At 38.4% G+C, this 24,471-nt stretch overlaps 1 protein-coding gene across 1 annotated transcript in view; it reads right to left on the bottom strand.

Annotated features, from left to right (window-relative positions):
• Positions 1-24,471, bottom strand: part of LOC131044255 (uncharacterized) — a 48,567-nt gene that overhangs the window by 20,595 nt on the left and 3,501 nt on the right. The window contains exon 2 of the mRNA XM_057977551.2: positions 18,185-18,379. Within this exon, the coding sequence (XP_057833534.2) occupies positions 18,185-18,379 (195 nt within the window). The remainder of the gene's footprint in view (positions 1-18,184; positions 18,380-24,471) is intronic.

Below are 24,471 nucleotides of genomic sequence, written 5' to 3' on the forward strand. Positions count from 1 at the left end.
CAGCGGGAAATTAAAACAATGCAATCACTTGGCGGTAAACCAGCCAAGGACAAGCCAAAGAATTGAAGAATGCTCACTCAACCGCTTGTGCAGCGGGAGGACAATAAATGGAAATCAATATCAACTCCATCGCTTATTCAGCGGGAGGATAGTATTACAAACTCAAGATAGGCGGCCAAGCCAGCCTCTTCCACTTATGCAGTCGGAACCCAATAAGAAATCTAAAAGATAGCTGTCAGTACTACTAATTAGCTTTACAAATTCATTATAATGATTTCTGAATATAAGAAATATTACTAATCTAAGATAGGCGGCTAAGCCAGCCTCTTCCACTTATGCAGTGGGACAGTAGAAAGCCAAAATGTTGTTGTTAGTACTACTAACCAGCATTACAATAAATATGAAATTTGATAATCAAATGCTTATTATGAGCTGACAACTACAACAACACCTCTAGTCATCACCTAACCACCCAATCTACTCACACTCTCAAAAACACACCCAAAATCCAACTTTTGAAAATCTGATATATATGACAGCAGGCTGGAAATGCATAACCAGCAACACTAATCCACACCAAAAATCTCCTCACTCACTCAAAAACCACTCAAATCACCCAAAAACACACAAACGCACCCAAACCAACAACAAGCATTGAGCGACCAAGTACGAACTGGAAAACAGCAGCAGTATGACCCCAAACACTCAACATGCAACCCAAAGCACTCCCAACATAAGGCGTTTACAGCAGAAAACTTCGTCTTGCATAATAAAATTCAATACTCCAAGAAAACCAACAAAAACTTACAAGATGAATTGTCCATGACATAGGAGATGAATGAGCGAATACCCAGAATGACCTGACACACACACAAGGAGCTACGAACGAAAACACGCTTCAGCACACACCGCGACCAGCAACATGAACACTCGGAAAAAACTCCAAAATATCTGAAACTGACACACAAATCTGCAACATTGTTCCTCAAATCTACTCCTCTGGATGAAGAGCAGTCACAAGCTCAATTACTTGTTGTATTGCAAGCAAGAAACCAAGCGGTAGCTAGGAGGTATGCATTCCCTGAAGCTTCACTCCAAATTTTGGCAGCACTTCGTTATAATTTTCGTCATAGACCATGAATGAGAAGCCCAACCCTCTCATTTATAGATTTTGAAGGCTCAAATTCAAATTCAAATTCAAATGCAAATGCCTCCAAATTCGCCCAAATCACATGTCATTTCATTCCACTCACATTTGGCGATTTATTTCATTTCATTTCCTCCAAGTATATGGCGCCCAAGATGAAAATCCACCACCTAGTCTTCAAGTTCGAACTTTTCCCTTGGTCCACACTTTGCAACATAAAAACATTATAACTTAAGCACACTTTCATCCATATCGCCACTTTTGATAAATATAATGCTTAAAAAATAATATTCATGAAATTGCACTTTGGCATCCAAAAAGAAGGTGAAATAATTCGCCCAAAAAGACTTAGGACAAAATTAATATTTTCTCCCTTCCTAAGTTGTCCATCCATAAAATAATCAAATATTAATACCTCATGCCTAAGGTATTAATATATTAAAAATACCTTCTCCTCAAATATTGATAATTGCCAAATTGAGCCGGAAACTGAAGTGTTGGAAATCACCAAAACTGAACTGAGTTGGGGCTTTGAACTGAACTGCTAAAAATAGTCATCTAAGTGAATGCAAGATCCTGCCAAAATAATACTGCCAGAAATAGCCACTGAGTTGAGCTGCAGAATCCTTGCCAAGAATAGCACCAAAAAAATGCTAGAAGACCAACTGCTCAAATTGACTTGCCGGAAATAGCCATCTGAATAGGCCTGCCGAAATCCTGCTAAAAATAGTACTTACTAAAAATAGCATACTGCTAAAAATAGTAAGTATTTCCAAAGAGATTTTAACCACATTCTGAGCAGTCGTCGCACTTACTAAAAATAGTAAGTTTGGAAAAAGTCACTTGATGCAGATGCATGTCGAACCATCTTGAAGCTCTTTAAAAACCCAGAAGGAATCCAGAATCCAAACAAACAAACTCCCACATATACCCCCTGAAAACACCAAAGAATCCTTCTAGAAAATAGGAAACCCTAACTTCTGCCCCGACTAGCCTACGGACCTCCAAACTAGGCTAACGGCCAACAAAACTAATCACTGCAGAGAAGGGGACATTACACTTATGCAAATTTTGGTTTCTTCCCTTACCACACCCTCTTCAAACACTATTGGTGTTTGATGCCTCTTATTTATCCCATATTGATAATCCATAGTTGATGATTGCCCAATTCATGGTGGTCTGCAGGTGCCACTTATCTCTGACTATTCTAATGGTTGGAATTTCAGCCTCATCCCTGCAATGAGCCTTCTCAGTTTTTCCTACAGTGATTTGGTGTTGGTTGTTGGTTGTTGGCTAGTCTATTGGTTGTTGGTTGTTGGTTGTTGGTTGTTGGTTGTTGGTTGTTGGTTGTTGGTTGTTGGTTAGTCTATTGGTTGGGTTGAGCTACTCCTTGGGAGGCTAAAGAACTGCAGGAAATATAATATTATTCAAATACAAGCGACTATGAGAATTCACTTACTCAGAAAACATAGTCACTAAAGTACACCCTCTAGAAGGATGATGTGGTGGAATTTGGACTATAATGTACATAGTGAATGATGCTAAGAGGCTAGGCAACATATGCACCCAAAACAATGGCGATATGGTAATGGTTCCAAGTGTATTTCAATGAGGTGGCCATGGCATTCGTATAGGGAAGTAAACAATAAGGGAACCCATAGCATCTCTTTACAATCTTCCATTTAGGGGATGCGTTTGGTTGGTTCTGATACTCATATCTATCAATGGGCAAGCTAAAGGAGTAAATGGTAGGAAATAATGTGAGAAAGGGTATTTTTATCCTCACTTGGCTCACGCTTATGTGGACCTTGGCTTTGGCTTGACTTAACCATATATTACTGCTAGCACACAAAATAGAACCTTTATTATGTCAATGTTGACTGTCAAGTTTCTCGAAAAATTATTTCATTCATCTTGTTTGATAAATAGATTAATACTAATCTAGCTCCATTTGAAAGCTAGATTCACTAGTGCATGTTGGCTAGTAAAGCCAATCTTCTCTGTAATGTCCCCTTTCTAGGTGACAAGCAATTGAGCAGGGATTGGCCTATCATCAGGTTTCCGTAGGCCAGTGGAGTGAAGAGGGAACCCATTTTGAGGCTTGTGGAGCTGCACGGGGGCTTTATAAGCCATTTTGGATGTTCAAAGCAGAGTTACAAGACTCGGACTTGGCTCGGACCCAACAACAAGCTGATTTTTGACTCGGACTCAGACTCGGTGCCCGGACTTGGCAAAGACTCGGCCAACACTCGGCAAATTGAAAAACCCAAGAAATTCAAAGGGTTTTAATGATTTTAAACTTCTTTCATAAATTTTAAAAAAAAAAAACCTCAAAAACACAATAATCTCATCAAATAGAAACTGCTTTGAACACATACAAAAGTTTACATTCATCGCATAAGTACAAACGCAAATTTTAGGCTTGAGCTGAAGGAAATAAGCTAAACTAAATAACACATTATAAACATAAATAGTGTCAAATGTCTACAAAATTCATGGAATATGAAATCCATGGCATCAAAAGTTCATAACATATATCAACATAAAAGCTAGAGCCTAGAAGTCTAAGGCTTAGAGGAGCCAATACATTCTATTTTAATTTTTAAAGTTACAATGCTCCTCTGAGCCTTAGACTTCAGAGGAGCGTTGTAACTAGAGGAGCCTAGAAGTCTAAGGCTCAAAGGAGCACTATAACTAGAGAACTCATTATCATCTCAAGTACATGTAGAATGTATGGTCATTGCACGAGCATGTTTTGTTTATTTAAATTTACATATACCACTTCGTTATTTTCCAGTGTGTTGTATATGAATCTGGGTAGAAAGAATTAGTTCTTTAACCAGATGAACTAATCTTAGATTCCTTAAATAGGTGGTTTACCATGGTGCAATCGCTGGAAACAATGTGTGTGGTTCATTCCTAATAGTGGCTTAAGCGTCTCCACAGGTGAAGAAATCATAGTGCAAGCAGTTCGTGATGCAGTTAGTATCCAATACCATATGAGAAGGAATGTCCGTAGAAGTGAAGAATGTTGCAAACAAATCAGCAGTGCAGATCTTAATTTGTTTGTAAAACCAGAAAGAATTGCTTTATGTTATATGGAGCCTAATCAAACTCAGAAGTTAAATTTTCCCTACTTTTATCGGCACAATTTCCACCCAAATTATTCAACGGGGGTTTGGGGGCAGCGCCCCCAAGACAGGGCCAAGGGTCAAATGACTTGTTATTTTATCAAGGCGTCGGGAGTTATTTTTCTATTGGCTAACATATTCTAACCCTATTTTTTTGTAAACTATAAACTATAAAAAATTTTGGCAAATTTTAATCTTGTTGGGCGGCAGAGTCCTGGGCTCAAGACTTGGCGAGTCTACAGAGTCTAACAGACTCGGTGAGTCTGTGCAGACCTGGCATGACTCAACCGCAGCCGAGTCCAAGTCCAGGGTCCTCTGGCCTCAGCAGAGGTGACCCAACTCGGGACTCGTCGAGTCTGGGCCAAACTCTGTGAATCCTATAACTATGGTTCAAAGACAGTCCCCATTTTTTAAAAGGGATCCCTATTTTTTAGGGAATGATCGAAAGTTGGTTCCAGGGTGTCTACGGACCATTCTGGATGATTTGAGACCATCTCCTATTTTTTAGGAGGGCTCTTTTTTTTTAGGGGGGACTGCCAGTCGACTAGTTGACCACCTAGAGGATTGGGGAGTGGAGCAGGAGCCCTTATGTGCATTTTCAATTGATTGGAGACAATCTCCTAACTTTTAGGAGAATCCCTATTTCTTAGGACACTACCAATTCACCTGCTATATTTGAACATCACCAAGATGGCACGTGCATCATCAATTTTCAGTTTGGGGGACGCCAGGTGACAGAATTTGAATAAATTAAATATTACAATTTGACTTTAATATTTAATAAAAGAAATAAAGTTAAGTGATTATAATATCACTTTATAATGATTTAATAAAGTATCTTAATATTATAATAAAGGGGACCACCTTGGGCCATGATGGCTAGGGAACATGACTTAAGTTGGTTTTAAACAACTTTAAATAATAAAATGAAGCCTCTAGGAGAAAAGGTACAGTCAGCCTAGAGGAGGAAATAATCCAAACTAAGATCAAATAAAGACTTTATTAAAGAATGATAATAATGTAAAGGCAATCCTAAAATCAAATTAGGGTTTTGAGAGAATAAGTAACATGGGGGGCAACCATTTGCTTATTCATGATTCATTTATTTCAACAGCAAATTGCAAATCAGAGCTCTGGAGCACGAATTGCAGAAAAGATCAAGCCTTGGGAACGGAAACTCCCTTGGAAATTGGAGATTGGACGAAACCCCAATCTTTCTACATCATTTTCTCATCATAGAATGCAGGGAAAGTTGAATTCAGATCATTGGGTAGCTTATTCTCAGTGATTAGCAGTGGTTCAGGGTATGTCTGGAAGTGAACAGCAGATCTGGGCTAAGTCACAAGGTTCGAGTTCGAGTTCAAGTTCGGCAGCTATGGAGTTCGGATGAAGTTCGGCAAGGGCAAAAAGTTCGAAAAAAAAATTCGGCATCAAATTCGCCTTATATAATTTTTTTTAAAAAAATAGTAATATATCCAACAAATTATCAATATACTTAAGATTGCAGAATAGATTCAAAATCATTATAGAAAGATGCAACATTCTTAATATAAACCATAGGAAACATGTGATATCATGATTGTCAAGTTTTTTTTTATCAAAAAGATACAATCAAATGTCGAGACTTTAGAACTTCAAAAAAGCTACAAGTCATCAAGACTACAAAGATGTTTTTAGTCAAAAAGGTATAATCAAAATTCAAGACTATAGAGCTTCAAAAAAGGTCCAAGTCATCAAGAGCACATGGCTGAGTTGCTGCTGTAGCATCATCATCATCATCAGTATCACTGTCCAATTCATCATCCATAAAGTCATCCTCAGGCTCATCTACAACTCCAGTTACCATGTCTTCTAAAATTCGTTGTTGTGAAGAAGATGTGGAGTCATTTGCCGATCTATTGATGAACAATTTTAAATTGCTCCTAATGTAGACAAGATCTCCCAACTTTCCGGACAGCAACTTGTTCCTCTTTTTGGAATGGATGTGGTCAAAGCGACTCCAGTTCCTCTCACAAGCTGATGAACTCGCTCCCTGACTCAATATTCGAATGGCAAAGCGTTGTAGTTCAGGATTTTGTGCTCCATAGCTCATCCACCATCTATAGCTAGGTACCTCATCTCGTGTCATATCATCTCGAGCTGCTTCTACTCCAAACAACCCTTCTGCTCTCTTGTATTTCCAACTTTGGTCTCTAATTAGACCTGCAATTGTTCTATCTTGTTCAAACCTGCTAATGGCTTCATAAAACCCTGACATGATTTCAGGATCAGCTTGTCTATCAATATGAAATAACTTAGGCTCCAAATAGCATGCTGCTGCATGCAAAGGTGTGTGCATCATCTTCCATCTGGAATCAACTGTCTCCCAAATCTCCATGTACTCTGCTTCTACATTATTTAGTGCTCGCTGAATAGATTCCTTACAACGGTCCATGCTTTCATAAAGCATGCCAAGGCAAGGAGTGTCACCATCCACCATACGAAGAACATCAACAATTGGTCCACATATATTCAAAACTTTTGCTCCACTTTCCCAAAAGTTGCTGCTCAAAATGATTTGCTCTATGTTCTTCCCCTTAGCACTTTTAGAAAGTGCTGAACTTTCCCACTCATTGGAACAAACAACCAATCTCAAAGCTGCTTTCTCTTCAATCACTCTTTTCAAAGTGATATAAAATGAAGCAAACCTTGTCTCACAAGGCCTCAACAACTCCCTAGATGCATGTTGCCTATATAGACTCAATGTGAGACGGTGATTTCTAATGAAATTTGCCACTGCTCTTCCTCTATGGATTGCTTCATGTATCCATGGGAATTTTGCCAAGTCATGAAGCAACAAATCTAGACAATGGGCTGCACATGGGCTCCAATATATCTGTGGGTACTTCTCTACAATCAGCTTCCCAGCACCCACACAATTCGCTGCACTATCAGTAACCACTTGAACCACATTTTCCACCCCTACTTCAAGAATGGCTTCATCTAGTATCTGAAAAATATATTCTGAGGTTTTCTTTTGGTTCATGGTGTCAATCACTTTCAAGAAGACAACACCTTCAGGGCAAGCTACTAAAACATTAATCAATGGCCTTTGACATATATCTGACCACCCATCACTCAATATGGTGCAACCTGTTACTTTCCAAGAAGCTTTGACCTCAGCTAATTTTTCTGTCACTCTATCTTTTGACCTCTCTAAAAGAGTTGTTCTGAAAGCCTCTGAAGTTGGAGGTGTGTATCCTTTGCCAAACTCTGCAACTTTCTGAATTGCGTTATGGAAATGAGGATTTCTTGCCACATTGAATGGAATAGCACTTGTATAAAACAAATCAGCCAATGCATCATCCACTTGTTGTTTCTCTACCGGTTTCCAAAAGCTTTTCAGTGTTCCACTTCCTTCTGATGCACCTGTGGCCTTGGGTAAACTGGAAGAGGAAGAGATAGATGTGAACCTGGACACATCCTCTTGAATTCTTTGTTTTTTTTGTGTATTCTTGATCATTCCTGCAATCGAAGAGGATTGTTCTCTTTCTAAAGCAGCTCTCATTTCTGCGGTCACTTTTGGACATGCAGTAACACCTCCTCCTGCACCCCCACTGATTCCAAGTAAGTGGTCTCTTGCCCTTGTTAAACTTCCTTTGAAAGGTTTCTTACATTCCTTACAAAAGAGTTCATGACCATCACGTGTCACATATTTCCATACTATAGAATCTGATTTTTTAGGAGGCATTTTGGTACAATCTGAATATTTCAAAAAAAAATACAATATTTAGTATTTAAATTGTTAACTAATTCTATTTAAAAAACAACAAAACAAAATATATGATTTTTTTACTTTTTGACTCTTAAAAAGAAAATGAATATTCTTTCAATAAACATAAACATAACACTAAATATATATATATATCTTGTAAAACATAGAACGAAATTATATTAATGTGATTTGAATTTTAAAATTAAAATTAATATGATTTGAATTTTGAAATATATTTATTTTATATATTCAGGTTTTTTATCTGTCAAATAAAATAGAGTGTTTTATTTTTATATTATATATATTTTTTAAATATCTTTTTAATTGTCAAATACTTTACTGTTTTCTTATTTTGTAAAATAAAAATAAAAATTAATATATTTATGTTTTATGTTTTAAAAGATATATTATTATAATATATCTTTTAAAACATAAAACATAAATATATTAATTTTTATTTATATATACATTCAACTTTTTTATCTGTCCGTATTTGACAATTAAAAAGATATTTTAAAAAAATATATAATATAAAAATAAAACACTCTATTTTATTTGACAGATAAAAAACCTGAATATATAAAATAAATATATTTCAAAATTCAAATCATATTAATTTTTATTTTTATTTTACAAAACGAAATAAAAAATAGTAAAAATGAAAAAAAATCCACATTTAAAATTAAAAACGATATTAAAATGAATTTGCAAAAAAGAAATCATAAAATAGAAAAACAAATAAAAAATACATAAGCAAATTAAAAAAAGGGTTTCACGGCCTACCTGTGAGCTTCAATGGCGGCTGAACAGTCCAATGGCGACACTGCGAGCACACTCCAATCGTGGCAAAATACGGCGAGGCGAGCAAACAACACGACGGGCAAGCACGACGAGCACAAACAACGGGTAAAAACACTGGAAGCACGACACTTGCAAACCTGAGACTTGCAAACACGGCAAAATCCGCGGGTAAAAACTTGCAAGCACGACACTTGCAAACACGGCGATGTCAACGTCGGCAGGCACAAAACACTACAAACACGGCAAAGTCGAAGAGCAGCGAAGTCGGCTGCTTATTATGCCAAATAGCGGAGTATTTATTAAAAAAAATACCGAAAACCCTAAAATAAACCTGACGAAAATATATTTTAAAAAATAAAAAATTCAACATTTTGTCATACGAATTAGTGGCGAACTTTGACGAATTTAATACCGTTTTAATGAGTTCGACGAATTTCGAACCTCAAACAAAAAAATCGGCGAACCCTGTGACACAGGATCTGGGCACTATTTGACACATTTCCAGCCTTATTCCAGCTCTCTTGGTGACATATTGAATCATAGATCAGCTAGAAATCTCAGTTTGCATCGATTCTTGGGTAGGCTTTCTTGGGACAGACCTTCTAGGAGCATATTTGTATAATCAGATTGCAGATCGGGGGTTGTGGACAGCATTTTTTATCACATTCTCCTACCTATACCCTTGCTGTACCACCTTCCAGCTCATAGCAGCCACTCTCTTCTTGGCGTTAGCATTTTGGGGCCATTGGAGGTGCAGATCAGACTGTTTACAGTCTGAGATTTCCAGATCAGACTTCAAAATTATGTTTTATGCTGATAAAAGGGTATGTAACCGACCCTCGATCATAAATAAAATATATAAGCTTCAGCTGTTGGTTCTTAATTATTATTTTCAGTCATTTGCAGTCATATGTTTGTTTGCATTCAATTCATCAAGCATTGAAAATCAAACAAAACATATTAAAAATCAGAAAACACAAAAATAAACAAATACAAATTCCTTCATTCACTGGTCAAAGACAATCTGGAAACGAAAATCAGAATTACCAAAATCAGAAAAATTGGACCAGATTTGGCTAGGGATCTTTCATTCTCAATGAGCCAAAAGACTCCACCACCAACTTATTGATTGATCGATGACTTACATAATATGAATGCTTTCTAATATAATCAATTAAATTGGGCTTTCTTTAGGTCATTGGCAGGAATACTAGTATTTGCCCCAACTTGGCACGAATAGATCCATATATAGCCAATTCCCCCAATCCCACTTATATTATAAATTTATAATCAACATGGATGAAACCATACTCCCATGTTCCCACTCATTAGCCAATCATTGGCTGGCCCCCGCTACTCCAATCCAAGAGTTCCTCTCATCAAAGGCTCAAAACTAACTTGATAACAACAATGCAGGTAACCACTCAAATACTCTATTCCTATATCTTAAAGTTTAAGAATCAAAGACACAACAAAGCATAGTATATGTTGTTGAGAAATTAATTCAAGGAACCAAGTCTTGTATCCATGTGAGGAGGGAGCGCCAGGCAAGGACCCACCCAAATTGAATCAACTAGACCTTGTATCTCAATTGAAGTTATGTTGTAGAGAACATAACAACTTCCTATATGCATTAGAGGGACAATAGGGACCCACCCTCCCTAATTGAATCAGATAGACCTTCTCTCTCAAATTCCTAGGCCCAAATCATATTGCATCTATCCACAAGGTGGGGGGTAAATTTTTTGGCTACCAATCTCATATAGTGCAAGGGGGCAAAGTGGAACAATACCCCCACAAATAGTAGGGCATTCTATTTGCCTCACCCAACCAGCACAAGAAATTGATTTCTTCCTAGTGCGAGGCAACACTCAACTCAACTCAACACTCAACTCAACTCTAGAAGGGGAATGAGAAGATTTTATTTTATTTTCCCATTTGGGATGGGGAACACATATTCAGTTCAACAACTTTTATTTGTTGCATGTATGAGCGTGCTGCCATATCAAGATTGACCATTCTACCAAACCAAGCATGAACCATTCTAAGAACAATCCACCAAGCTTGTATTCATGAATCATTCTAATAGAGACCCCTAGAGGGGAGGCACCTTGATTCAAAATTGGAAAACCCATTGAGAGAGGGTCAAAGCATCATACATCACAACATCATATGTTCCATACCAACCTTCTTTCATCATCCTCAGTCTCACTACTAACTATTGGATCTCACAAATGCATTTAGTAACCACCTAGCATGGAAACATACTTAACTACCAAATCTATGGTGGGAACATAGAATGGAAAACATTGAGAAAAGACCACAACCAATTGAGTAGACAATAGGACCAAGATTTCTACAAATCAATTCAATAATGGGAAAAAACAAATTGCATGCATGATGCCAACATGGGGCCAATCCAAGGAATCGGATTGGTCTAGTTTAATTGTTCCACCATACCAACCCAAGGTGCTTGGGTTGCTCATTGGAAACGAAATCCACAATACCCAATAGGGAACATATCAAGGACATCGATCTCGGTGGGATAGCCCCCCTTTTCTATAGTAGGCACTGATAGCCCTGAAAATGACCTAGCAATAATTTTCATGCCTTAGGCGAAATATTGGTCATTTTGATTTTATCTTGCTCTTTGTCTTGTGTTTCAGGCTTTGGTGTTAGGATTTTATGCATTTTGATTAAGTCTTTATAAAAACCCTAAGCTTGTTATAATTTGGCATTATCTTTTTCTCCACTTAAGGCCAAGGGTCTGCTTACCGTTGGCGGGGCCATGTCCTTCCCTAGGCATTAAGTTGTTTCGGCCGACCCTTTTAATATTGTCCTAAGTCTCGTGCGCTAATGTTTTATTGGCCCATGGCCGGGCCCCCCTTTATTATTTCTGCCAACACCTTGTTGATTTTCCTAAGCCTTATTATTACAGTCGGAGACTTTATGATAAATGTCGGGCTACTAAAAGTTTCTATTATCTACACGTGCTTGAATAGATGGAGATCTTTTAATCATGGTCAAAAAGATGTTCGACTGTTAACCTGTTAAAATTGGTGGTTACCGTGGCATCAGAGTAAAGATCGAGCAAATCCAACAGCCCTCGCAACCTCGTGGTCGAAGATGCACGGGGGTTATGGACTGCAGCATCACGAGATGATGCCAAGTGTCCAAGGCAAGCCGAAGTAAGTCCGACGGTGGGGCTGCTGACAGAGTTGAGTTGGAAGGTGACTTGGCAATGCTTAGTCAGGCTTTTGACGGACCCACCTGCCACATTGGAAGGTCAATGTCAGATTGACCGATGGTGATCGCGTGATACGCCAGGCTGGATAAGATCTACGGTGGAAATTCGAAATGTATTTCAAAAGGGTGATTGAATCCGATTGCTTATCACCCCCGCGAGAAAATAAAGGCAGATAGAATGTACATCTGTCAACGTGGGATGAATGAAGACAAGTTGAGACACATGGACTGCAACTAATTTTCAAAAGGCCTGTTCTAAGGGTTGTTTGTTGAGTCGAGTAGAATTGGCAAGCAAAATTGACAATACCAAAGATGCCATCTCAACAAACCTCGTTGCCACGACAACGAGAAGCCAAAGTTTCAAAGGATAAGGATAAGGATGATTTCTGAGTTGGCAATAGAATGATCAGGGAGCTGTCAACAAGATCAGAGGATGCGTGTTGTCAAGGATTCTCAGTAAGGTAAATCAAGGAATTATCTCCGAGAATAATTCAAAAGATAATGACCCAGTGTTCTGAAACTGAAATTCTGCAGTCAAGGAACAATAAAATCATAGCAAAATCATTCACGTAAGGCGAGCCTTGACAAAAGGCGGTGGACTGATAGCTTAAATATGACGGTATTTTGGATTTGATAGACATGATTTCCTGAGTCCATAGCTGACAGGATGAGTAGAAAGCATCGAAATGATGATTTTTCCAAAGTTACCCTGAGTTTCCGGGACGGGGACGGCAGGGGACGGCAGGACGTGTTTCTAGGACGGCAAATTTTTTTGCCAAATTTGGGGATAGCGAGGGACAGCTATATAAAATATAGGAAAAATTTAAAATATATAGGAAAATTTCAAAATTCTAAATGTTAATATGAAAACATGGATAAAGCATGCATACATACATTATATTCATATGAAAACAATACAACATGGATATAGCATGTGTATGATACTATGAAAAGTTGAAAACATTTTAGAATGTAAATTCTGAACATTCAACATTGTTAATACTCAATAGACAATATGCAATTATGCATTCATAAATCATAATTTCAATTCATTCACATTGTCAATATGCATATCAATAGACTCGGAGGTTAAATTTTCCCTACTTCTATCCACGCAGTTTCCCCCCATATTTTTCAACGGGGGTTTGGGGGCAGCGCCCCCAAGGTGGAGTCAAGGGGCATCGCCCCTTGCGGGGTCAAGGGGCAGCACTCCCTGTCGCGATACAGGGCGGGGTTGAGGGGCAGCGCCCCGCGAGGCCAAAAAAACTTATTCTTTAATAAAGGCGTTGGGTGTTATTTTTTTATTGACTACACTACTAAATGCTCAAAAAATTAAAAAACTTATTTTCTAATCTCTGTGTCAAAATGCCCAAAGGCTACACTGCTGCCATATAGTTTCATTGTCAAAATTATGAATTAAATTAATAAATTTAAAATTTAATTAATGTTATCTTTTAATTTTTTTATTTTTAATAACAATTTGAATTAATAAGGGGCCTATATTAGAAAATTTAAATAAAAAATTGAAAATAAAACTTTTTTAATTTTTTTAATATTTTTTAAGGGCCTTAGATATGGGGGACGTCTGGTCGTCCCCAGGACGGATTGGGGACATCCCAGCCGTCCCCGGGACGTACGGACATCCCCCAGAGCTAGGGCAGGCGTCCCCCTGTTTTGGGGATGTCCCCTCAAAATACAGGGCAATTTGGGGACGGGGGGAAACGTCCCCTGGCCGTCCCCAAGTCCCCGAAATGTCCTCGGGATGGGGGACGGGGGTTTTCAGGTCGAGGACGCGTCCCCGAGTAACTCTGGATTTTTCACATGAACGAGCACCGCCAAAAGAAGTGATTTTTTTATTATAAATACAGCAAGGTGGTGGTTCAATGGGTAGGAGAGGTTTCATTAGAGATAAGGAAGATGTTTGAGCAATATCGTGAAAGGAGTGAACTTTGTGGTACCGGATGGGAGTCCTCTTTTCTGAGTGAGTATGCTTATAGTCAGTGGAGCCTTGAAAGTTGGGAGGACGGTCATTGGAGGCTTGAAATTCATTTCTCATCTGAAGAAGCCTCTCATGACACATCCTCTGCTTCTCCTTTGCCACTAGTTGGCAAGGGGTTATGGGAAGGATCTCACAGAGGGATAGGAACAGGACAAGCTTGGGTAAGGGGCAGCAGCCAGTCAGTTTTGCAACTGCATGGAAGTTGCGACGCCTTCCCCTCTTATTACATTCCTCTAGGAGCCCCTTTTTCCACTTTCAATGATCCTAAGCATGAAGTGTAGAGGTCTTCCTCTAGTTTGAGGGCAACTTTACTTCTTGTCGAGTTCTAATTTCCCTTCTGGGAAGGGAAATGCTCTATAGGACAAAACGACGCATCTCACGGTCCATCTAGAGGTATCAAGGATGATAATGGCACGGCTCAAGGAGTTTTTGTTTCTACCCAAACGCAGTTAGAAATTCCGGTTCTACCTCATCATGAATGCTAGTATGGACAGTTTTTGGGAAATCGTAAAGAATATTTTGTAATAGAATCACAAGCGGTTTTATGGGCTTGTGACAGGTGTCTCCTTTGGCCCGAAGCTTGTTTGCTCCTTTGTTTCTATAAAAGAGAATTCAAGGCCATGAGGCGAGGGTCCAAAATTTTTGGTATCAAAATTTTTGTTCCAAATTCTTGGTTCCAGGGGCTTTATTTTTGGAGAAGATAAGTCCCAGTAATGAGTCTAGGTGTAAAGCAAGCTGTAAAGCCATTTACAAAGCAATAAAAAGCATTTTAGTGTCTAAGTTTAGCAGGTTCTTGAAGGAGTTATATGTAAATTGTTTTATGACAGAAGTACCAAATATATTCAATAGAAATACGTTTCTAATCCATTTCTCCAGTGTATAATCCTATCATATTTTGAATGAGTAGAAACAAGGGTTTTCTCATTCGTTGCATTGTTGTGATGTATGTATTTTCTATTCATTCTTCGATCTAAGGGGTTGATTAAATGCTTGAGTGGAATTGCAGATTGATAGGGCTTATGCAAGGACTTCGATAAGTAGTTTGGGTTGGGATTGTAGATGAGATATATTGTAAGGCAATATTATCTTAGATTCTATGCTATTAAAAAACAAATTCTGCCATATTTCATCTTACATCGTATAAATTCAGGTACCCAATGGAGTAAGGCACTGATCATAGCTTGTAATTGTCTTTAATGTCAGTTTTGTGTTCAAAACTCACCGACAACTCGCTATAATTTGCTGAATATCAGAATATCATTTCAGTTTTATGTATGTTGTTTCATGTTTTATCAATCTCATGCTTCAATAGGTTGAGGATCACTGAAGAATTCGCCATTCTTGAGCATTCTCCCTCTTTGTTGAGCCTCTATATGAGATATTCTGCTTAGTTTTGGTGAAAATTGTAAGTATGGCGCAAAGATTACAAGTTCACCAAGGGATCACCCTCCCGGGTTTTGCAAAGCCCAAAGTGTAGAAGGATTAGTAGAATCCTTGTCATATGTTGGTCCAAGTTCTTGAAGATATTGATAGTTGGACTTGGCTTCTCCATAGACAATCTACAGAATCAACTTGGTTTTTGCCTCTTGCAATGTAAAGGCCGTTTTGGGGAACCAACAAGCACTCAACTAATTTTAAATCCTTAAATAGGGACCTAGTAGATTGCCATGATCTCGACTAGATAGTACAGCATTTTTAGAGACTTTGCATCCAATAGTAGAGGAATGGGTGGAAAAGTTAGGGTTCAAATCCCTCTAGCTATATAGGTAGGGGCTCTAGGTAGGGGGCTTCATACAAGAATAGAGATAAGGCAAGGGCACTTCATTGCAAAAGCCCCTACCCCAATGGAGACAGTTCAAATGGTGATTATTGGTGCTTATTGTCATGCATTTCATTTGTAAATATGCATTCCATTTTCTTCGCTCCCCATGTTGGATTTTCCCCAAAGTCTATTGTCCTGCTGTCTTTTTTTTGGTCTCGGCACTCTTCAATGTACCTTTAGCAAAAGAATATATAAGTATATATAAAAATTAATTACTGTATAATGTTTTTATATTAATTTAATCAATACCAAATATATAATAAATATAAATTATTATAAATTGTTTTTTTATTAATATTCAATAATAACATTTTGGGTTGTGTAAACTTTAACTTCTGATGCATTTTTTACCAGGCTGGGAATATGGCATGGCAAGGCAGTCAAGTGGCAACAAATAATTCCTTGACTTTTCATGGCAATTTCTGCACATCTTTGAATCCTAAAGCAAAGTCATTTGAAATAGAATGTTGTGGGCTTCTTTGTCAAGGACAGAGGATTGGTACCATTCCTGCTCAGAATTAGGCCTACCCTATTGATCGATCAACTCCTAATGAGGTTGTTGTCAATTCAATCTTGTTGTGTTGAGACCGCTACCAATAACTATCAAGAGCAAGAAATCTAATAGCCAATGTTTGCAGAGCCTTGAGACATTCATTACTCACTCCATGTTGCTCAAGGGAAGAATTTTAATTAAAAATATAATTAAAAAAAACAATTTACAGATACCATGCAGCTGAAGAATGGGAATATTGTCATTTTTAATTTATTTTCTTCATTGCTTTCATTTCACATTTTATAGGAAATAGTAATGAGCAATCACAAACTCACACAAAAATATTAAAATAAAATTTGCAGAGCTTAAATGTGTATGAAAAAAGCTGGTCTTTTTTGGTGGTTTTTTCCACCTGTACTTCGGCATACCCAGACAAGACCCAGCTGGGAACCCATACACAAACCCATTCAATATGTGCATGTCCTCCAAACCAGTCATACCCAGTAACTTAAGGTAGAAAGCATTTTTGCAGTGTCAGTGAAGAGATAAGTTTTAATATTAGAATCAAATTGGACCAAAGCTAGGAGGGATGAGTCTGCATGAAGACACAACAGAGGACAAAGGAAAAGGAATTCAAGTTATCTATGGCAATCTTGAAGTTTTAGATAACACAAATAGGAGAGCCTAGAAGACAAACATTCTATATTGGAATAACATAACAAAGAAGGGCAAATTACTTAAAATTGGGAGCAGGATAAAGGATAAAACAGAAGATGTCTCTAAGAGGAGCCTTTTTACCTTGACGAATTGTAATTGACTACCACTACCACAATATGGAAGCAGAGGTATAAGGCATGTTCACTTGGCCAATGACTGGTTATGGGTAAAACATTACAGTTGATTGAAAATCAAACACATGTCAATGAAATATGCTTTGACAACCTGGCTTAACAAAGAAAGGATAGGCAGCAGCAGGAAAACATGTTAGAATATTTGAAGATCATAGGATGAAAGCTAGGAGTGAAAAATATGGATGAAGAGGTGTAACCATCAATTGGAATCCTTAGACCCAGTCATAAACAATACCACGATATAAACTGTAGATTTCTATATCTGTCTTGTTTTACTCTGGCTATGATATGCCTACCAATAGTTGAAAATTGAAATAGGGTTACTTGATAAGCTTAGCAAGGATCTGTACAACATGTAAATCTCTTGTGGTACCCAATGTATGAACATAATTATCAGCTTTTCCCTATAAATAATGAAACACTAATCATCTATCAAAAAAATCTCAAAGGAGAAAACCTGGCTTCCTTTCTGAACTCACTATTGGAATTGTATCCAAAGGAGAAAACCTAGAATTGCCACAGAGCATACAAACACAACTTCATTTGAAATATGAATCTTTAATCTTAAGTAGGCATCCTCTCTAAGTGTAGCAAATTCATCCTGGGACTAGTTTTAGCATTTTGACATGGATTTGAATTGATATTCTTTATCGTAAAAGACTAGAAATTCACAGCAGATGAAAAGGAATTAGTAAGTTGGCATAAAAAGGAATTAGTAAGAGAGTACTTTTTCAATCTTTTGGCATGAAAAGTGTAGGCAATCTGCATACAGGAAAACTGTTGTGAGATTTTGGACCCTACATCATACGATTTAGGTTGAGGAGAGCTTTGGTCCAATGACTTCTAAGCATCCCACAATGTATCTATCATTACAGTCAAAAATTTCGAATTCTTAAGAAATGACCTAGTCTATCTATACATAAATTAGCAAACTCATCACCTTCTGATTTCCTTTTGCACCATTAGTTATTTGCTTTGGCTTCCCATGAGATACAGACATAACACAAATCTCGTCATCTCTTACAAAAGCTATCATGGTGCCATCAGGGGAGAGCTGAGGATTGATGATTGGAGACCATAGCATGCTTGGCAATCTCAACCGAAGTTCATAACTTGGAGCATCTAGGAAATATATCTGTAAATACAGAACATGTCTTGTCAACACAGTCAACCTATATATATTCCTGCAAAATTCATATGTAATTAACAGTTGTGTATAAAGAAATTATATCAGTCCAAATTACAGAAAATTTCATTCTGTAAAATTTAAGACCAGGCAGATAACAATTGAAGATGAATCTGAGAGCTGTTACCATTTTTTGAGACCAAATTATCTATAGTCAATGGAAAAACTCAAAAAAAAACTTACACTTGGTCATGTATGAATTGTGTGCATTTACACTAACTCAAAAAATAAGACATTTTAAACCTACTTGTGAAGAAAGAGAGTCTCCTGTCTCTGATGAGGATATATTTCATGTGAAAATCAATAATTTGAAATGCTCACATTGTTACTTCAAAATATTAAAGTTAAAAAATCTAAGGAAAAGTTTGCAAAACTTTTTCCTGTGCATGAAACTAGACAGCACCATTTCACATTATTTCAAGATTTTTGTGCATATGACATTGTCAAATTACACTACTAGTTTAAAGTGGGAAAAAGACATTGAAATTTCCTTAACTGATATTATACCAAGGCATGGCCATTCATATTTAGAAAAACACATGATGTTAGATTGGTGAAACTGTGGATGCAAAGCCAAGGCCGATCATTACTAGAGATACAATAGCAATTTCCAACAAGCCTCACATGGTAGGGCCACATACACATGCATTCACAGTCAAACTTCATTAAGATAATTAAAGAAAACTTGGGAATTTATTTTAAAACTGACGAGTTGTACAACCAATCTTCCAAATAAATAAACACACAATAGGTCCTAAAGATCACTTCGACCTCAAATATTTAGTCATATCGTATTATATTATTTTCCACCTCCTAAACAATCCCTCACTAATAATGTAGTGCAAAGAAGAGGATCTTTTGTAGAAATTGGTTCATATCTACTTTATCTAGTAAAGTTTGTGTCAAGCAAAGTTTGAGATATTATTTTGAAACTATATACTCATAGAAACAATACTTTATATTACATGAACTTGTGAAAATAAAGTGCAACATATCACAAAAAAACGACTAATAGGTACCACATTATGAATTCATATTGAACACTAATCCCAATAATTATATATTATAAAACCATATGTCCACTAACAACCAAAATACCATTGAAAATTATAAGTAGTGTCATCAAGAACTATACTAGTAAACAGTATGAAGAATGAAACGAACAACGAGGCAAATCCTTGTCATTAAGCTAATCGCTCCAACCCTAGGTTGACAGTCTTGGTACAAGGGAGGTACATGTAGGGGGATTGGGTCTCTAGGTTTGGTATGGCTTGTGTCATGTCCCCTCCTGGGTCGTTATACATATGGAGAGAAAGAGAGAGAGAACCTAAATGAAGAAGTTATTATTATTAATTATATAATAATTACCAACGAATAAATATTTAATATTTATTTATTATTAAATATTATTATTGAATTAACAATTATTAATAGTTATAACTAATAATATTCTTTAAATGATAAGGATGGGTAAAAAGAATACATACGAGCAATCATATGGTTTCTCCAACAAACAAGAATAGCATCTAGACTAATTGACATTAACATTTAATCAGACATTACATCGCTAGTATTCCTCAATTTTGTGGAAGTCTCTAAAAGAGACAAAATTGCGAATGCAATTGGAAGACATTATTATAGAGGGTTGGGGTGTAAGCCCTTCCTCTAGGCTACAAGACTCCATCCTAGAATGTTACTAGCATCAATGCTTCTAACAAAAGCACATATTTCAAGGGCATACTTTTTATTTCTCACACCCAATATAATTTGCATTAAAGAAACAAAGCCTTTGACCCTCAAGATGCTTAAATGGCAGGTCCACAACTATTAGCTCTAGTCACGCTTTGCTGTCGATGCCATAAGGCTTGGAAACCTTTTGAAGCCCACTCAACTCTTTTCATACTCTCTAAGGCCAACAAGAATCGGATTGCCGTCAAAGATCCCCTCTCTCCTATCATTAATGTTTATGCTTCAAACTCCCCTATTACCAAATACAAAGTCTAGAATGAACTTCAGCACATTTTATCAAATAAGACATAGTCATTGTTAGAGACTTTGATGTGTTCCTCTCTAGTGAGGAAAAACAAGGGCTTGCCTCCAAATTTCAGCTCCTACTTGATTTCAGTTTTTTTTCATTAAGGAACCTTATGGGATGTCAAACCCAAATCTTGTCAGTTCACTGTACTAATCACAGAAAGGATTTTGTCTAGCATAGGTGAAACGTTAGATCATTCTCTCCACTTCAGCATCTCAACAAACAAGAATGGTTGACTAGAATCAAATATCATCAACACTTGAGAATCTGATCATGCTTCCATCTTTCTCACTATTTGCCAAGGTTATGAATCCCTAGACAGCCCCTTCAAGTTTAAACTCATCTGGTTATTGGATTGGATGAATCAACATTGCTGATCCTATGAAAAAGAGTGACATCTAACTGCTGGATCAAAAATGTTCTAACTATCACCAAAGCTTAAGATTTTCAAGGGTTCTCTTATGGACTAAAATAATTCTCCTTTGACAGTATTTTCTAAGAGGAATCTACACTCTTGGAAGCACTCAAAACCATCAATAGCTCTTGGCAGAAAAATAAGCTTTCAGATTCTATCCTCCAGGAAGAATTGATCCTTAAATACAAATCAGAATAAGTGTATGCCAATAAAAAGACCTTTTGGCAATAAAACTCCCATGAAACCTAGTTGGCTGAGGAAGACAGTGCAATGTCCTGTTTTTGCCTGTAATGCCCTTCCCTTGATCAGACTCGATTTAGCCTAGTTTGACTCAGGGTGACCTTTGTTGTGGTTTATGTGGCTATCTATGGTATATGCTTTATGGAACAATGATTTACATATTGATGTGATTATATGTTGTTATTTATGCTCTGATAGTTATGTTGTTGGGAATAATCATTATGTTATGTTGTCATATTATATTTATGTTGTCATCGGTAATAATGAGTTACAGCAGTCAATTAGTTAGTCGTCCCGAAGGGCAGTTGGACGCGACGGTTGGTCGCACCCCTTCAGGTATTATATATTGCATACCGTTCCTTCTTAGTATCATCATGATAGTGGTATTTGGGTGTAATGTTATAAGTACTTGATGTACATGGACTATTGAATTAATACAGAGACTGGTTATTTAATATATTTCCATTATGTTCTGTGCATTTACAATCTGCATTTAATCGTTTACCGTATGTGGCAAACATTTGGCGCCGTTGCCTAGACATACTCGGGAAAGGAAGGAGCGGATGGCGTACGGACACGATGGGCCTACCCGTTGGTGAGATTAACCCAGAGGCCGACGACGTGCAAACGGAGCTCTACGACAGAGAAGACACTGCAACGAGGGAATTCTCAATCCTGTTTCAGGTGGCCATCGAGACCTACGTCCGAAGAGAGGCCACGGAGGCTGAAGTCCCAACAAGTGTCGTGTGGACCGCACTAGAAGTTAGCCCTGCGGTGAATCAGTTGATGAACCACCTCCCCCGATTGCTTGCACAGGCATCACTGGCACAACGAACCCGCCTGGAGGAGATTGCCCGTGAGGAGCGACGCCAGCAGGTCCTCCGATAGTACGAAGAAAACAATCGTCGTTGGGACGCAGAGCGTGAGGGCAAGAGGCGAAGGGGAAATTGAACCTTGTAATAACCCCGGCACAATGTTGACAAAAATTGTGGCCGAAAGGGAAAATAATAAAAGTTTTTGGTTTTTTTTGTGTGTGCATGGCGTGTGCTTGCTATGTACGGAAGTGATTTATGCTCAATATACTAAATAAGGACAAAAGTAAAAAGATACGAAGTGACGAATGGGAAGTGGCACAAAGATCGTTGAATCTCAGACAGCAAATAGAACGAAGGCGTAGGCTAAGGCAACTTGCCGAGGGACAACCGGCCGAGGGGTTGCTCGAAGGGAACCCAGGAGGTGTCACGGAGGTTGCGGAGGCAGAGATAGACAGAGAGAATTACACTCTCTACACTGTCGTAGGATTGCCTGAAGGGAACCTAGGAGTCACGGAGGGTGCCGAAGGAGAACTCTACAGTTCGCCAGAATACCACCGTAGGGTAAGAAGTCGCGAAGAGTTGGTGGAACAAACAAGGCGAAGTCTAAACCTGATCGAAGCTACCAGAGACCTACTAAAGAACTTGTCCGTTTCAAAGGACAACCGGAGGGAGACGACCGAAGGTGACAGTACGGCCGACACTGCTGAGGCAGTGCAAGGGTACCGTACGGGAGGCAATTTGTTCGGTTCGGGGTCAACAACCTTCTCTGGAGGACCCACGAGTGGAGGGTCAAGTGCAGGAGGTGGAGGCGGAGGATCACCAAGTACAAGCATATAAGGCACCAGAGGAGCGAGACCCAACAGTGGGATGGCAAGTAAGCAGAAGCTGCCGAAGTTCAACGGCGAGGGGAAGGAAGATCCCGTCCGCCATTGCCGCACTTGCGAAACCATATGGTCAGCGAACAATGTTACCGTCCAGGACGAATGGATGACACAATTCCCAGTGACATTGCGGGGAGTTGCCATTGACTGGTACTCGAATATTGATAAAACTGCAGTGGCCACATGGGACAAGCTGCAGAAAGCCTTCGAGAAGGAGTTCCGCCTACTTCGAGACGACAATGAAATAGTAGCCGAAATCTATGGCACAAAGCAAAACAAGAATGAGACTGTCCGAGCCTATAGTCGACGGCTCAAGGAACTGTTGGGGAAAATGGAGAGTCAACCAGCGGATGGGTTGAAAAAGAGATGGTTCGTGGAGGGACTGAAACACTCCATCCGGAAGAAGATGAAAATTGTTCCACCAACCTCGTACGAAGATGCATATAATAGAGCGAGACCAAGACATCCAAGAAGAAAAAGAAGAAGGATAGCTCGTCCGAGGATGATGACTCTTTCGAGGGAAGCAACAGCGATGGCGAGTCTGGCAAAAAGGTGCAAGCACTCCAGAAAGACATGGAGCGAATGAGGAGAGAATTTAAAGCAATGAGAAGCACAGGTCGAACCGAAGGGGATGTATGGTGCACGGAGTGCAAAGAGGAAGGACATACAAAGGGTACTTGTCCGAAGAAGGCCTTTTGCGAGATTTGCCAAGTGATGGGACACTTCATCAAGGAATGCCCATACAACGTGAAAACACGAAACCAACAAGTATTGCTTACACAGGAACAACCAACTACATCGGGCGTTACCGGCAGCTCCCAAGCGAACAACAATGCACCATCGGGAGGCTATCGAGATAACCAATGGGGAGGACGAAACAACAATAACAACAATAACAATACAAGGAGCCGGATCCAATACGACTCCAAAGGCCGACCAATGGTACAATGCAGAGCGTGCAGCCAGTGGGGGCACTTCGCCCGAGACTACCCGAAGGGAGAGGCCACACAATATTTGTGCAAATGGTGCGGAGCGGGAGACCACAAAGACGACACCTGCCCAAAGTCCGGCGTCAAAGCGTTTTCATCCTTTGACTCCTATAACTCATGGTTTTTCTTCCACAAGACACAATCCTCTATGGGTTTTCAACTTTTCATCCATAAAAGGCTATTGTAGACACTGAGTTCATACAATGAAAAGTTGTGTAGAAGAAATGGAAAAGATGATCCTTTCAAATGAAATATTTTCAAGTTTTATATGTTGCAAGCCAAACTTAGATGCCCAAAATCCCATGCCCCATTTTGGAGGGAAAATTAATTAAAAATAATATCCCAAGATCACTCTGGAACCGTCGACCAAAAATAGTGAATGACAACTGTCATAAAAGATGTTCCATTTCAATTTAACGTAAATACTAGATGCTCCTGGAGATTTCTAATGCCCCCACTTGCTAATAATATTTAATCCAATCCCATTAATATTCTTTGAAAGTATAAATAACCATGGGCCTGAGAAGTAAATATTAAATAAATTATTTTGTCAAATCCCACCTTAGTCTGTGGAAAATATTGGAATGAGCATATGTCAATGAAATTAAATATATTAAATATAGGACGTGACATAAGTGGTGGTTATTGGCTTGTCTTTGAACCATT

Source organism: Cryptomeria japonica, chromosome 3, assembly GCF_030272615.1.
Source record: "Cryptomeria japonica chromosome 3, Sugi_1.0, whole genome shotgun sequence".
Classification (NCBI taxonomy): Eukaryota; Viridiplantae; Streptophyta; class Pinopsida; order Cupressales; family Cupressaceae; genus Cryptomeria; species Cryptomeria japonica.